This window comes from Actinia tenebrosa, unplaced genomic scaffold, assembly GCF_029948245.1.
Source record: "Actinia tenebrosa isolate PJP-AT-01 unplaced genomic scaffold, QUT_ActTen_1.0 PGA_scaffold0__85_contigs__length_37466705, whole genome shotgun sequence".
Classification (NCBI taxonomy): Eukaryota; Metazoa; Cnidaria; class Anthozoa; order Actiniaria; family Actiniidae; genus Actinia; species Actinia tenebrosa.
In genome coordinates this window covers 2,912,301-2,927,471 of record NW_028292569.1, presented here as the reverse complement: position 1 = coordinate 2,927,471, position 15,171 = coordinate 2,912,301, and the positions used below count along the sequence as shown (strand labels likewise).

At 35.9% G+C, this 15,171-nt stretch overlaps 2 protein-coding genes across 3 annotated transcripts; one reads left to right on the top strand and one right to left on the bottom strand.

Moving 5' to 3' along the window:
* The first annotated feature begins 312 nt into the window (after window positions 1-312).
* On the top strand, window positions 313-6,149 carry LOC116286381 (UBX domain-containing protein 7). Of its 2 annotated transcripts, none has more exons than XM_031692891.2 (11): window positions 313-553; window positions 919-986; window positions 1,430-1,498; window positions 1,907-2,016; window positions 2,265-2,411; window positions 2,681-2,771; window positions 2,882-2,935; window positions 3,014-3,081; window positions 3,196-3,679; window positions 4,459-4,538; window positions 5,211-6,149. In XM_031692891.2, exons 1-11 carry the CDS (start codon window positions 330-332, stop codon window positions 5,367-5,369), a joined length of 1,554 nt encoding a protein of 517 aa, XP_031548751.2. In that variant the 5' UTR covers window positions 313-329; the 3' UTR covers window positions 5,370-6,149. The 2 variants fall into 2 exon arrangements, with proteins under 2 accessions (XP_031548751.2, XP_031548750.2); XM_031692890.2 differs by having other exon boundaries at window positions 916-986.
* On the bottom strand, window positions 6,062-15,167 carry LOC116286380 (intraflagellar transport protein 81 homolog). The gene is made up of 23 exons (XM_031692889.2): window positions 14,869-15,167; window positions 14,238-14,307; window positions 14,044-14,147; window positions 13,181-13,361; window positions 12,518-12,607; window positions 11,904-11,969; window positions 11,704-11,814; window positions 11,365-11,449; window positions 11,157-11,224; window positions 10,968-11,063; window positions 10,558-10,653; window positions 10,345-10,407; window positions 9,895-9,978; window positions 9,721-9,783; window positions 9,517-9,603; window positions 9,070-9,198; window positions 8,624-8,713; window positions 8,032-8,118; window positions 7,859-7,930; window positions 7,529-7,614; window positions 7,262-7,307; window positions 7,071-7,142; window positions 6,062-6,657 (listed from the first exon to the last, which is right to left on the bottom strand). The coding sequence occupies exons 1-23, from the start codon at window positions 14,940-14,942 to the stop codon at window positions 6,538-6,540; spliced, it is 2,040 nt and encodes a 679-aa protein (XP_031548749.2). The 5' UTR covers window positions 14,943-15,167; the 3' UTR covers window positions 6,062-6,537.
* Between the last annotated feature and the right edge of the window lie 4 nt (window positions 15,168-15,171).

Here is a 15,171-nt window from a genome sequence, read left to right as displayed (position 1 = left end):
GGGAAAAAGTGGGGAATTTTCCGTCCTTGATAACTATTTTTTTTAGATTTGAAATGTTCACATTTAACAAGCTATTTTTTTATATTTATATACCATAAATGAAATATTCGTATTGTAGCAGCTTTTTAAAATTTCAAGTAAAGACTCTCTTCGGTAGCGAGTAGTGTAGAAATCTTCAAGGAATTTTCAAGCAAAATTGATATATATATATACAGTATAGCTATACAGTATAAATATATATGCATTTTTGAAATTCCCTGGGGCTAGCTAGACCCAGGCTCCCAGCTGTCTTTTTCCCGCGGTTTTCCCTCATCTAGTTTGTGTTCAAAATGGCGGAGAAGTGGTCAACTTTGATTGCAGAATTTATTAACGTCACCGGCGTTAATAGGGATAGAGCAAAGTCATTATTAGATGCGACTAATGGCAATCTTGAAATGGCCATTGAGATGCATTTTGACTCATGTACTACGGAGAATCAAGCCTCGTCATCTCTAGTCCAAGATGGAGCCATTGAAAGCAGTGCTTCTAGTTCAAGATCCGACCTGCACCCGAAGTAAGTGTTTTTGATCCTCCATCAGATGTTACTGTCGGGCTTTTTATTCGCGATTTAAATCATAATTTATTTTTTTATCTTTTTGTTATATTTCCTAATGTTCTATAAGAGATTCAATCTCTGTTTACGTACATTTCATTTCATTATATTGTGAAATTCATGAATATAAAAAAATGGTAGATTACGAGAAAGGCATTCATTGATTTCATCATAGACACACTGTGATCATCTATGAAATGAAACAACATAACCAACTACCACCCCCACAGTAATTTCTACATCACTTAGTTCATTAATATTTATGATGTATTGCATGTTATATAAAATGCATTAATTAATGTCTATTAATTTTTTTAAATTAGCAGCATGGAAGATAATGTGCGTGCCCCAATTCCACAGACGAGAGGCATCTTGGTGGAAGAACCTTACTCTTGTAAGTCATAATATTTATCTCATTCACAAGTTAATATAAAGCTTATTTAGTATCATTGCCCAGGTGATTATAGAAAATCGATAATCACCTACAGGTGAATATAGGATTGCATGCACTTGTTTGTTGATGTGCGCCACTTTCAAATATGAAATAGATTTAGATTTTAGAGATTAACCAATGTTGCCTATATACAATGGATACTGTATATATTTATATGTTTTGTGGGTGCGGAGTTTTTGTGGGTGCTGGGTTTTCGTGTCTCAGTGTATATATGTATATATTATACTTAATTTTGCCCTTTCTTATATTTATAATTTTAGATTCTTACCCGCAGATTTTAATATAGATTTTGTTTAGATCTTAATAGATATTATACTGCTGATCACCAGTTTATACCAGCTGTTCTTATGTCCAGCTGATTGGTTTATTCATTTCCACTATAGCATTTAGTAATCGGAAAAGAACATCAAGATCTGTGTTTGATGCCTTCAGAGACTTCCAGGCAGAAGCAAGTAAGTCAATCTTGATTAGGCCGATTATCCTGATTAGCAGGTTTTCTATGAACTATGTTAAAATCTGGGTAGCCTGTGCTATATCATTTGCCAGAAACTGGGATCTTTATTTAGACCATGGCACTCAAATTTCATATAATGAACCAACCTCTAGGCTGGCCAAAGTCAGGGCACGGCTAACTTACAGTTCAAATTGGTCTTTAGCTTATTAAGTTTTGTGGAGAGAGGAAAAACAGAGACCTAACAAACATACTCACATATGATGCCAAGAGTTTAGGATTCAAACCTGAGACCCCAGAGGTGAGATATCGGTCAACTACCGCTGTGCCACCCTTGATTGCCTTTGCATTTACTCGCTAAGCAAAGTATTTTAAATGAAATTGGTTGACTGTGGGAATTTTCTCGTAGGACAACAAGAATTAGAGGCTGCTGGAGAAGCAGGTGCTTCAAAGAGAAAAACGCTAGAAGATTTATTCAGACCTCCCATAGACTTACTTCACAAGGGAACTTTTGAAACTGTAAATACTTTGAAGGCTATAATCAACTTTAATATTATGAATTATAATGCTATGGTTACTTGTTCTTTTCCTATCAAGCCATTCTTTTTGCTATCCCTTTCTTTTCATTTCCCATTTTTCTGATTGCTGTTTACTAGTCTGCTATATTTTCAAATCAAAGCCCCCTGTTATCCTCGTAAGGCATTCTTTCTCCCATTCATTTTCATTTCAGTTTCCATTTTTTCACTTTTTTCTTGAACTATCTTCAGGCTAAAACAAGTGGACAACAGCAGTCTAAATGGTTATTAGTTAATGTACAAGACGTCAAAGAATTTCGATGTCAGCAGCTGAACAGAGATGTATGGAGTAATGAACAAGTTCGAAAGATGATCAGAGAACACTTTGTCCTTTGGCAGGTAACAAAAGAATATAAATATATAAAAAGGTTTGACCTCCTAAAAAAATGTTTTTAAAGATTGTTAAAAATTTTTATGGATGACCCTCCCCTCTGAATCCCAAGCCCCCCCCCCCCCCCCCCCCCCCCCCCCCGCAATAAAAATGTACCTTCCCTAACAGTATTTTTTTTGTTGGTAAAAAGTATATAGAAAACCACTATAATTTACTGAACAGTATTTCCCCTGCTAATACAATTATATATTTCCTCATACACTTCTGTATGTTTTAGGTTTACAAAGATACTGATGAAGGAGAACGTTTTATTCAGTTTTACCATGTATCAAGCTTTCCTTATCTAGCAGTAGTGGACCCTAGAACAGGTAGGTCTTGTAAACCAAATGATAATAATTACCTCAGAAATTATTTCTAGATTGGGATTGTTTCCTTGTTCTTTGACATAACTTGTAAGCTTTTGGTCTTTTTCATCCAGGTGAGAAGCTCATGAACTGGGGATTTATGGATGCTTCAGCATTTTGTGAAAATGGTACGGAACAATATTTATTCAATCATTTCAAGCCTTATATTTTATTTGATTTTTATGATATGGGATTTTCATCTACAGCAACAGAATTCATTTTCAACCACTCTGGTCTAAAAGAAGAAACTCCTCCAGCTAAACGAAAGAAAAGGGTTAGTATTAAAACTTAATTATAGGTGTATAGACGTTATTTTTTCTGCTGTCAAATGTAACTGTTTTACTGTCATTAAAGTCCTTTCGTTTCGTCATTTTATTTATCATTTTAGGAGTCAATTGTTGATGCATCTGAAGATTCCCAACTTGAAGCAGCCATAGCCGCTTCTCTTCGCTACTCAACCTCAACTGTTAATGATAATGGCAGTCGTGATGGTGATGGCAATGATGGTGATGATGATGACGATGATGATCTTAGATTTTCTGATTCAGAAGATGATGAAGAAACATGGAAACCTCAAAAAATATCAAAAGGAAAAACTACAATTAACACTTTAATGAATAATAAAAATCCAAAGGACAGTACAGCTAGCATTTCATCTAGTAATGCTTCAAAAGACAATGTAGAAAATGAGAAAAATAGTCACACTTCTTCAAGCTTGGGGGGAGTTGTTACATGTAAGTCAGACACTGGAAATACAAATGAGGCAGAGGAAGCCAGCACAGGAGTATCTTCGACATCATCATCTACTGTTAGCTCTACCATATCGTCTAGTTATAACATGGAATGCTATAATAAGTGGAAAAAGGAAACTGGTAGGTATTGTCCTATCTTGATGCAAAATTTCTGTGATATGGCCCTTTGTCGTTTCTTGTGCACATTTCAGACCATGTTATGCCACTCTTGGGAAGGGAGTTGATTCTTTCATATGTAAATGTTTATACATGTTTGTCAAAAGAGAACAGTTCTCAAGGGAAAGTCATGTGTTTGGAAATGGGCAATTTGCATAACAAGTTAAAAAGTTCTATTACAATAGACTTATAATGTTATAAGTTAAGTTAAAAGTAAAATCTGACTCAGTGGTAGTAAAAAATGTGATCCTAAAGTTGTTGTTGGTAAGGTGTCTTTAGACTGACAGGGGGATGTTGCAAGGTTTCGTTTTAAAATATGGCATAAGTTGGTGTTAAAACATGAAGGTAGACCATCATGGTAACAGTCAAGGAGCTAGAGTGAAGGCATTTAACCCGTGAAGTAAAAAATACTAGTCAACGTTTAATAGTCAAATAGACACAAAAGAAAACAATGGAATTAAGGTCTATTAAAGTATATTAATCAAATATCTATTTCACAGGTTTAATGACTTCACTCTATAGTAGAATGTTGGTACTGTGTTGGATGCTGGTTGGTTATAGTAGAGTGTTAGTAATGTGTTGGATGCTGGTTGGATAATGGTATGCTTTTGTCCAACACCCTAAAATTGTCGGCTTTAATTTTAGGCTTATATCATACTCTGATCAGCTAATAATGCTCTTTAACTGAATAGAATCAAATGTATGTTTCTAAATGGTGTTAATTGCTTATTTTTGTCTTAAAGATGAAATGTGTAAAATAATGCTACGCTTTCCAAATGGGGGAAGAAAACAAGTCTCCCTCAGTGCAGAAGCACCACTTCTGGTGAGTAATATTATAAACCCTGAAACATCCTCTTGGCTGATCTAAGTCAGGGCATGGCTAGCTCACAGATTGAACCCTGAAACAACCTCTGGGCTGATCTAAGTCAGGGCATGGCTAACTCACAGATAAAACCCTGAAACAACCTCTGGACTGATCTATGTCAGGGCACAGTTAAATATAATACAGCTCACGGGAATGTTAACATTTCATGTGTGCAAGTCACATGTAGTACACTCCCAATCGTGTAGTGCCTAAGTAAGTACACCATACTACATGTGACAAACATGCTTATAATTTCCTCATTAACTAGTGCATTTTTTCGTATTCACAAGGATAAATAAATCAAATCAAGTAAAATAATTTTACAGAGAAAACAAAGTTTGAAATAAAAAGAGTGTGGGGTTAGTTTCACGAACATGAACTGATAACGGCAAATACGTTTACTAAGTTTATGGTAAAATAATATGGCTTTTCTGAATATGACACTTGTCAAAAACTTTCAAAACTTTTACTTTTGCCTACATATATTTAAAAAAAGTTCTTGTCAGCGAATTATTATGGCAGTAAAATTGTCGCTTCATGGCTATCATGTGATGCCAAGTCCAGGAATTGGACCTGACACCTAAGCCAGACACTACAGATTTATCCTCATTTCTTTTCGTTTTCCTTCAGGCTCTGGTACAGTTCGTCCAGTCAGAGGGTTACCCAAATGAAAAGTTTGAAATGCTTACGAATTTTCCCAGAAAAAAGTTATCATACCTGGACTTCACAGTAACATTGAAGGAGGCTGGTTTATACCCTCATGAGACTGTATTTGTCCAGGAACGATGACCATTGGAAACATGTCCTACCGTTCTTTAAATCCCATGCAATAACCATCCTTGCACATGAAGATACCCAGTATACAGCTATTTCAGAAAAGGTTGGTGAAGGTTCTGTTGCATGTTGTATACCAAGCCCCAAATGCCACTATAGGCGATAAGAATAAAATCAGCGAAAGGTCACGATAATGTTAGCCTGCGCTGTGTCTGGAATTTTCTGTCGTAAAGTTTACGAGTAAATGTTCGGAGGCACGCAGGCTACAGTAATGTGAACTTTTGGAATTTTCCCAATCTTTGTATATGCATTTGTTCGACATTATTTACATCATTAATTCACATTACATTTATGGATTGGTATGCAATGTGCAACAAAACTTTCACCAACCTCTGTTGAAATAGTTGTAAACAGACCATCGCCACTCAAGGTTCTTTTATTTGCACTGTACTAATGCTGGGAAAACTGTTATGTTTTCCTCCGATCTTTAAATCTTTAGTTTCTACTGTTACACACATTTGAAAGCCAAAGTTGGCAAACATGACAAGATGGGGTTGCTGTAGAAAAATATTTTCTTGTACAAACCAGGTCATGCTGTATCCACAAATTATATTGAGAACGAATGCTCACTGATAACATTCCTGACAAGTTTTTCATTAGCATTAGTCCATTTTCTGTTGGTGTATGATAAACCACAACTGACAAAGTATATTATAATCATGTGTTATTATGTAATACCTATTCAGAAACAAAAACATGTACATTGTAAAATTAAAGCTATATTTTAGAAATGAACTGTTGTTATTGTCTCCTCAAAAAATATCAGTTAACTCACACCGAAACCCTCACACCATACTAAAAGGTGTCAGTGGTAGGAGGTGGTAGGTGTCGGCGGAAGTAGTTGTTAAAAGAAAAAAATGCAGAAATTGGATCAGGGACCCTAGAGATATGTTTTCATTTGGGGAAAACTATTCTAATTCAGGGGATAAGCAACTTGGAAGTATTGCGGGAGGTAAATTCCTCAAGGAGCAACTCCACTAAGGTGGCTGCACAAGTATTTCCATATAACAAGCATTTCCAATTTCAAATAAATATGGTAAGGGTTATAACTCAATAAGTCATACATTATCGTTTGTACCATTATATACAGTTAAGTTAGGCATGCAGTGGCAGTCTAGTAACACTATAGGACTAGTACATCCTCTCCCACAACTCCTCTCTCTGCAGGTTCATCTGCTTGTGACTCTCCACCCTGTTTCTTGATGAGACAATTTCTTTTACATTCTAGTAGTTTGGTCAGGTCCTTTGAACAAACAAACAAAACAAGTCAATCAATACATCATTTTATTTAAGGAGGGTGCAACTGTTACAGTTTTCACTGACAAAACTGTGGCTCTCCATAAGTGAGGTCCATGAAAGGAATACTGGTGAACTTCATGCTATTGTTGAATTTTGAAGGCCAATAAAGTTGTTAAAAAATAAAATAAAAAAAAAACTCCAATTGGAATTCAGTGCATAAAAAGGCACTCTGGAAATGCAACTGACAGTTATATCCCATTTATTACATTTTATCAACCTCTTTTTTACTGAGAAAAAAGTATGTTGCTTGGCTTCTACTGGGGCCATATAAATAAACAAGTTTCAAGTCAATTTCAATTTTTATAGTGCCCCTTTAAAGCATTGTAAAATAACTGTTTACACTAAAAAGAAACATACTGTCCACATCTTCATCTGTTTCATGTTTGGGCCTTGACTCTCACGCACTGCTTTCTGTTTTTCACGAAGACTCTAAAAATGAAATTTTTAAGTAGAATTAAAAAGTCGACAACAAAAAAAAAAAAGAAAATGAAATGCGGAATTAGACTTCTGATCTGGAAGAAACAAGCGAAGGTATTTTTTCCACTGACCTTTCCAAGGTTTTCTTGTTCTTGTATTTTCCTTGTGTACTGTTCCCTGTAAATACAGACATTGAGTGACTGTTTAGTACAATAAAGCTAGCTTTTGTTTACAAACAGCATTGTGATGCTAATTCGCCAACCATTATCATTAATAGTTCTTACTAAATTGCTTTGTTTTATTAGTGAATCGATTTCTGGTTGTCAAAGTAATAACAATAGCTTGCATTACAGCAACTAGCGCTATTGTCGGAGTGGAAACCCACTATGAGTACCTACCTCCAAGCCTTCTTTCTTTCTGCAGGATCCTGTGCTGTGTAGGCTTTCATTTCATCCTCAATACGTTTTTGTTGGATCTCAAGTACCTACGACCAAACACATTAATTGATTGACTGACTAATTCATTTATTAATTCACTCTTTCATTCATTCATTCATTCATTCAATTAGTTATTAATTGAATTCTTTTATTTACTTTTATTCACTCATTTACTTATTCTTTCATTTACTTTAATTCACTCATTTAGTAATTCATTTATTTTTCATTGATTGACCACAGCATTTTTGTCAACATCTTAGGACATAAAGAGTGAGCAGAATAATACAGTACCTTCATCATACAGTTCAGATAGTGATAGCGACTCTCTTCATTTGAGATTTCTTCACGAAGTCCTCTTACTTCCTGTAGGATAAGCAAGTCAAACCAGTTAACCAACCGGCTGCACCACAGCAGCCCTGATACAATAGGTCAAACAATCAACCTCAAAAAAAAATCAATCTTACTTGTTCTAGTTTGGAGAGGTTGCTGTCCAACCCTATTGCAAGGTTTTCATATTGTGCTTTCTTCTCTTCATAATCTTCAGTAATTTCCTGTCAAGAGTATCACCAAAAAAAACACTATCAGCATTATGTAGCAGGGCCGTAACCAGAACTTTTACAGGGAGGGTGCACATCGAATAAAATCGGACCATTGATCGGTTTTTAGTACCAACTCAGTGGCGTAGCTAGGGATCTTGCAGGGAGGTGCACAGCCAATGATTTGCAGAACCAAAAAAAAAAAGGAGATAGATGAGCGGACCTTAAGCTTTTATGGGGGGTGGTGCACGTGCACCCTGTGCTCCCCTCTGGTTACAGCCCTGTGTAGATGCATCTCCCAATAGTGTAATGATTATATTCATAATTATTAGACATCTGGGCCTGGTCATAGGAAGGATGGATAGTGCTAGATCCAAGGATAAATCCTTATCCAGTAGATAAGTTGATGCTGTTATCCGATAAATTTATCAACTACTACTGGATAAGTTTTATCTGACAGATAGCACTATCCACTCTTCCTACAACCAGGTCCTGGTGGCTCCAAGGTGGTCTAGCATACTTGACATTTTTGCCTCATGGGGCGGAGTTCCTTGATAATAGGTGCCAATGCATTCTTTTTTTCAGCAATGGTAGCATTCATGGTAACAACCTGCAGAATTAATTGAAGACAACATGAAAAACAAAAAGACAAAATGCTATGTACATCTTTTCTTGAGCTGCATGTACACTCTTTTGACCTTCACTTTCTCTTTCAGTTAATTTTCCCATTCCCATTTCCTCCCCTCTTTCCCTTTCCCTTCTCCTTTCCACTACCCTTTGTTTTCCCTTTTTCCCTTCCATTAATAATTTTTCTTTTTGTTTCCTTTTCTCTTTCCCTTTCACTTCCTCTTTCCTCTCTATTTTTATCTTTCTTTCTGTTTTATTACCAAAATGTAAACTGTCTGATAAATTCCATAACTCTCTATCGTGAATTCCAATAAATGCAAATAAAATCCTGTGACTTACCAATTCTGAAATGTCCTCAAGAGTCTTTCCCTTCTGCTCATCAAGATCACTCTTCACAGTTGATACTTTTTCCAGTTCTTCTTGTGTGTCGTGATATCCAGACACACCTTGCTTACTTTCTAAGTTAGACTAGTATATTGAGACAAAAGAAGTCAAAATCAATTATGCAAGAATGCAAGAAAAGAAAACTATGAAAAATTGGTTATGTAATGTGAAATCCCAGTTATGAGCCTTCATTATAAGCCCACTAGTCTGCTAATGTTTATACTATTGATGACACATAAAAGACTGAGAATGAATCTTTTTCCTTCCAGTTATAAAGGCCCCCCTCGCCCAGTTATATATGAGCCCATCAAAACACCCTGCCACTTTTGAATGATTATAATCCCAAGGTTATAAACTGAGATCATATAGTATGATCCTGATATAAAGCATTAATTTACTCACCAAATGTGCTGAAAGGTTTTCATACTTTGAGTTAAGGATCTCTTTAGATCTGGAAAGAACACCATACTCTGCCCGGAGCTCTGCAAGCTGAAAGAAGTGGAGGGTATTTTATAACCACTGATCCAAATAAAGATGACACTGTGTCGAATCACCATGGTAACATTAAGATCAGTGCCAAGATACCCTTTACAGAAAGTACCTTACCTCTTGTCTTTTTTTCTTGTACACTGTACTTTTGCCTCTCAATTTGTTAACATACCTCTTGAACTGAAAAATAAAAGCGTTTTAAAGTAGATTATAAAATACATCCAAAAATAAATTGAATGTAAATGCAAACAACTGAAATTATGGGAAAGCAAATGGGAAATTGTAACTCACCTCATCTCCCTTTAAAACCTCAGCACCCTCACTATCCTTCAGTAGGTCCTTCTTCTTCTGTAGCTCATTTTCCAGACCTGCAGTCTAATTTGTATTATTTAATGAATTAGTAATTCAAATATCAAGCTTGTGATTTCAAATTGACAGACCTTATTTGCTTGGGGATAGGATTTTCCCATTTTAATTGTATTGGGAATTATAATCTGTTTTGAGTTGAACACCGTGAAAAACAACAACAACAATGACAAATAAACAAAACATTTTGGTAAAGCCAAAATTGTCATGGCTAGGGAGATACTACCAGAAGAAACAAAAGCACTTGCCATTAAAAATTTACAGCCACAATAAAGTGGTCCTCATCGATCCCCCATCAGCTATCATCAATCCGACGTCAATCATCAATGATTTATGATTATTCATTGATTTAAAAGTCCTGCATGCCAAACATACCTCATCCATTGCCTCTTTGAGTCTTTCTGCTGCAGCTTCTTTCTTGCGTGAAATAATTGAAGCCTTCAATCAATGAAATCATAAAGATTAGTAACAGTATTTAGTAGTTATTACAACTCAAACAGAGGGGTGTAAGAAATACATGGCATTCATGAAATAAAATTTACATGGCCCCCAAGCTAAGCATTTAGTTATATATTTTAAACTTCTTACCTGTTGTCGGAAAAGTGACAGCTTATCATCAATTGGATCATTCCTCACCATGCATTTCTCAATCAAGGAGTTAATTTCCGTGGATATGGTTTTGATCTAGAGAAAACATGCTGCTGTTAGTGAAAAGTAATGCCACATCTAGAAAACACAGAATTATTGTTTCAGCAATGAATTATCCATCATACCACCCCCCCTCCTCCCCTGATTTGGAGGGGGACTCCTATAAGGTCCAGGGAGTAATATGCTCTGAGCAGGTTACATACTTTCTAGTACTTTGTTTAGTGGGCTTCCTAGTGCCACATGTAAAAGTCAGAATCTTACCTTATCCCTCCGCCCCCCCCCAAAAAAGGGGGACAAAATAGATATCTAAAAAATAATACATTATTGGTCTAGTAGTCATAGTCAAATACCTTTTTGTTCAGTTCATCCAAGTCTGACTGTCCCATGGCTGGTTCATTAGCCACCTTCTGTAAATCCCTAGCATATTTCTGTTTTGCTTCAATCTCCTAAAGGTTAACATGCATTACATGAATATGAGATTGTAACAAAGAATGTGTAAGTGCGATGTTTATGAGTGAAAGTCTTTTTAATTGTCCTACCTTTGGTAATTTATCTTGGCATAGATACATGTTAACCTTGTTTTCTTCATCTAGTCTCCTGATTAAATCTAAAATACAAAAACAAAACTTAGAGATAAATAGAACTTTCCCAAATTTGCTTGAGTGACATCAAGGAACAATATTGGCTGCAACTTGAGATTGAACATATTAAAATATTGTAAAGCACGAGATTTAATATTATGCATACCTACTCCTGTTGTACCCATTCCCTGGGCTCGAACATCTTTCAGCTGGTGTGACATTCTTTGGTACCTCTGGTCTGCATGTAGGAGCTAGAATGATATTTTACGTTAATTTAGTACTTGGTTCACGTTCCCCTTCAAATTACATCGATACCCTGAAGGACTTTTGGGCTCATCAAAGTAAGGGCACAACAAATTTGCAGTACAGTAGAATCAGACTTTACATGTAGCTTGTTAGGACTTGTAAGGATTTTTTATAGCTTTTTAGAGGATTGGTTCAAAATAAGTCTTACAGAGGGGAGGGGGGTTGACTCTTAATGTTTGGGAGACACACCACAACTCACCTGGTTTTTCTGTTCCAGTTTCTGCTGCGCCAATGCCTGTTCTTGTTCCCTTTCCACTCTGAGGTTCCTTGCAGCAATCAACATTTGCTCATGCTTTGTCACTGATTCAACCTAAGTGATGTCAAAAGCAATACATTCTGCATTATTATACAGGTTAATATATCACCAGGAAATTCAAAATTGAAAGTTATCATTTTTACCTTCTTTTGCATTCTGCCAATACGTTTTTCCAACTGCCCATGTTCTTCTTCCATGTGTGTTATGTCCTGTAAAAAATGTAAAGCTTTCCTTGGTGTCTTGTAAGAAGTTATATAAAATAAATGTTACAAATCTCGTGTTCTTAATAGTTGGGAGACTGCTTTATGAAAGCACACATAATGCACATAATTAGTTATAGTTATAGCAATTTGCATTTTACATTGTGCTTTTCCCAACATGTGTTCTGTTCCCTGCATGCTTTATGACTGTAGTATATTCATGTGCACACAATTTGCTATTTCTTCAATAATATAATTGCTACCATAATACAATGCTAATGTTTCCATTATTACAAGTGGCTTGAAAACTGTAGCTCCCCTGCAGCATCAACTCTCCTAACACCACTACATGTATACTCATGCCTTACTAATTTATTACACTATGAAACCCTGGTTAATAGCAACACCAAAGGGACAAGCCAAAGTGGCCAGCCATATTAGCTGTGTCTCCATTTAAGCGGGTTACTTTAATAGCAAATATATGCATGGGTGTTTGATAGGGACCAGCTGTATAAGGCTGTTCATAATAACCGGGTAGCCATATATAATTATGTTACCTTTTTGATCTCTGATGTTGACATCCCAGAAGAGCGCAGTTGTTCAGCTTCCTTGTGACATTCTTTGAACTCTTCAATCATCTGCCCATACTTTGAAGTAAAGAACAAAACTAACAATCAAAAGGTTTGACATATACAAAACAGATACAAGTCATATTATAATAATTATAATTATAATCTTTAAGTTAAGTTTGATCTCATACTACTTTCTTGACTTAAACACAGCTGATCAAGTCGGCCATATAGTACCACTACGTTTAATAATCTATAAACCCACTGTCAACTAACCAGCTAACTAATATCACTTTTATGGAGTGGGGAATACCAGAATAGTCCCCTTCACAGTTCCCTGCACCATCTTGAAAGGTAGCCATGCCTTTGCATCGAAGCGAGACGAACGATGAGCTTGCTATATGATAGGGACCTGTGAATAATTGTCCAAGGTGTTTAAAAAAAGGTCTATCATTGCAAGCTTACCGTTTGTCTCGCTTCAATGCAAAGGCACGGCTACCTTTTAAGATGGTGCAGGGAACTGCGAAGGGGACTATTGCAGAGAAGAAATCATGGCTAAGGAATTAAACAAGCCAATTCACATAATAGAGCAATTGGGATTGATTTATCTATCCCTCATAGAAAGCACAATCACACTACAGCAATACTTACAGATTCATTGACCTCATAGAGTTCTTGATCTGTCAGCAGGTCTCCAGGTATTTCCATACGAACAAGAAACCTGGCTAGGTATGCCCTTTTCTGTAGGTCTGGGAGATGTTCAAACAGCCATTGCAAGATTGGGTATATAACTTGTTTTTCGCCTGCTACCAGTCCTTGTCGGAAAGGAGCCCTTCAGCAAAAAAAGGAATAAATATGAATATGACTAAGAAAGTGGAAGTGGAGGTATGAGAAAGTGGAAGTGGAATAATGAGAAATAAAGGAGAACACTATTCAGCAAATCAGAAGGCTGCGATTTTATTCGGACTATCACAGTGACATAAAACATAAACATATACTGCGATGAATATATTTCTAATTAAACAGCTCAACTGAAAGCAATATGTACTAATGGGTGGTGCTTCACACAGAGAAAAACAATAGCTTCTCAATGGCCAGACATAATGTGATGACTGGTCATAATGGACAGATGAACATTTGACCACTCAATGAACTATATGGTCAACAGGACTGGCCTAAGATGTGTTTGGCTGCATTACTGCCAGTTTTGACCAGCGATCGTCCATTGCCCACCCATTATTTTAAGCCCTGTATTGCAGTGATAATAAGCCCACCATGACAAAAAGATCTTCATTACATTAATCTAGTACAAGGACTGACGTCACGTGAGGTACTCTATGGACCCATTTAATAGATCCCATAATGCCTTATGTTCCACTTTTGACGTCAAATTTATTCTATGATATTGATATTGGGTGTTTAATGTATTGAAAAAAATCAATTTAATGTCAAGCACAGAAAATAGAGCAATGTGGAATTCATTAAGAGGGCCTACATAAGTATCACAGACTTACAAACTTCCAGCTTCAGTCTTTGGCTTGAATTTTAAAACTCTCAAGAAGTTAAACATTCTTATAGCCATTGCTTCTGGATCTTCCTCTCGTATGTCAATTTTGTTCTAAAAACATTTAACAGCATCATAAGATATTGAAGAAAAAAATCAAGGAAAACTGTTGAAAAATAATGAAATGTCACACCACCCACGTACCACTGGGTTGATTTCAGCAAAAACATCATTAAGTACTTGAAGAAGTTGCAACGGCCGAAGAGAATCAAAACTGAAAAGCAAAGGATATGGTAAAAAATGAGAAATATCGTAAAATGTTGTTGCGACTAACGAGGGATTTGGGTGCCTGTGGAATTTTAAACCACAGGCAGCCCAGGCCTTTGACTCCATCAAAAATAGAGAGAGAGACTTTTAAGTTAAAAAGGGAGTTCAAAATGTTAAAAAGAGATCAAAATGTAAGATTAAAATGGTCATAGATTTACAGAGAGAGAAAAATAATTACTTTCTTTTGCAAATATTTTCTATGGTACTTCATGAAATTATTATATTGAACCTCCCCCTAAAAAATAATCTCAACTGTTTAGAAAATTGCTTCAACTTCTACATAGTTTTCATAACAAGAAAAATTCAATGAATAAATTAATGCAAAGACTTTTATTACAGTGTAAGAAATATCTTATTTGTCAAAAAATATAAGTTCCCCTCCATTGTCATAGCAACAACACCAGCTTACACTACAATATAACATTAACCAAAAAGCCTAATGTACCACCTCTAACTGCTAAAAATACTTCTAAAATATCTGTTATACAGTTATTTACTATCAACTCACCTTATGAGGTTGTAGTTCTTCTTGAACGGTTCTTTATTCAACTCATCTATGATGTATTTCAATCGTTCACTCATGATGGCGGCAAACAAGGGGACCTTCGCTTCTCTTCGCTTTTCGTTATTTTTCCTCGCTTAACTCCTCGTCAAAATTACCCCGAATCAATCTAAACTCAAAAATTTCACCACTCTTACATTATGAAAAAAAATTATGCAGAGAAAGGACAATAATTTTAGAGGATAAAATTATATTTTGAAGTTTCTAGCTTCGCTCCATGACGACTATATAAACAGGGGCACAGACAGA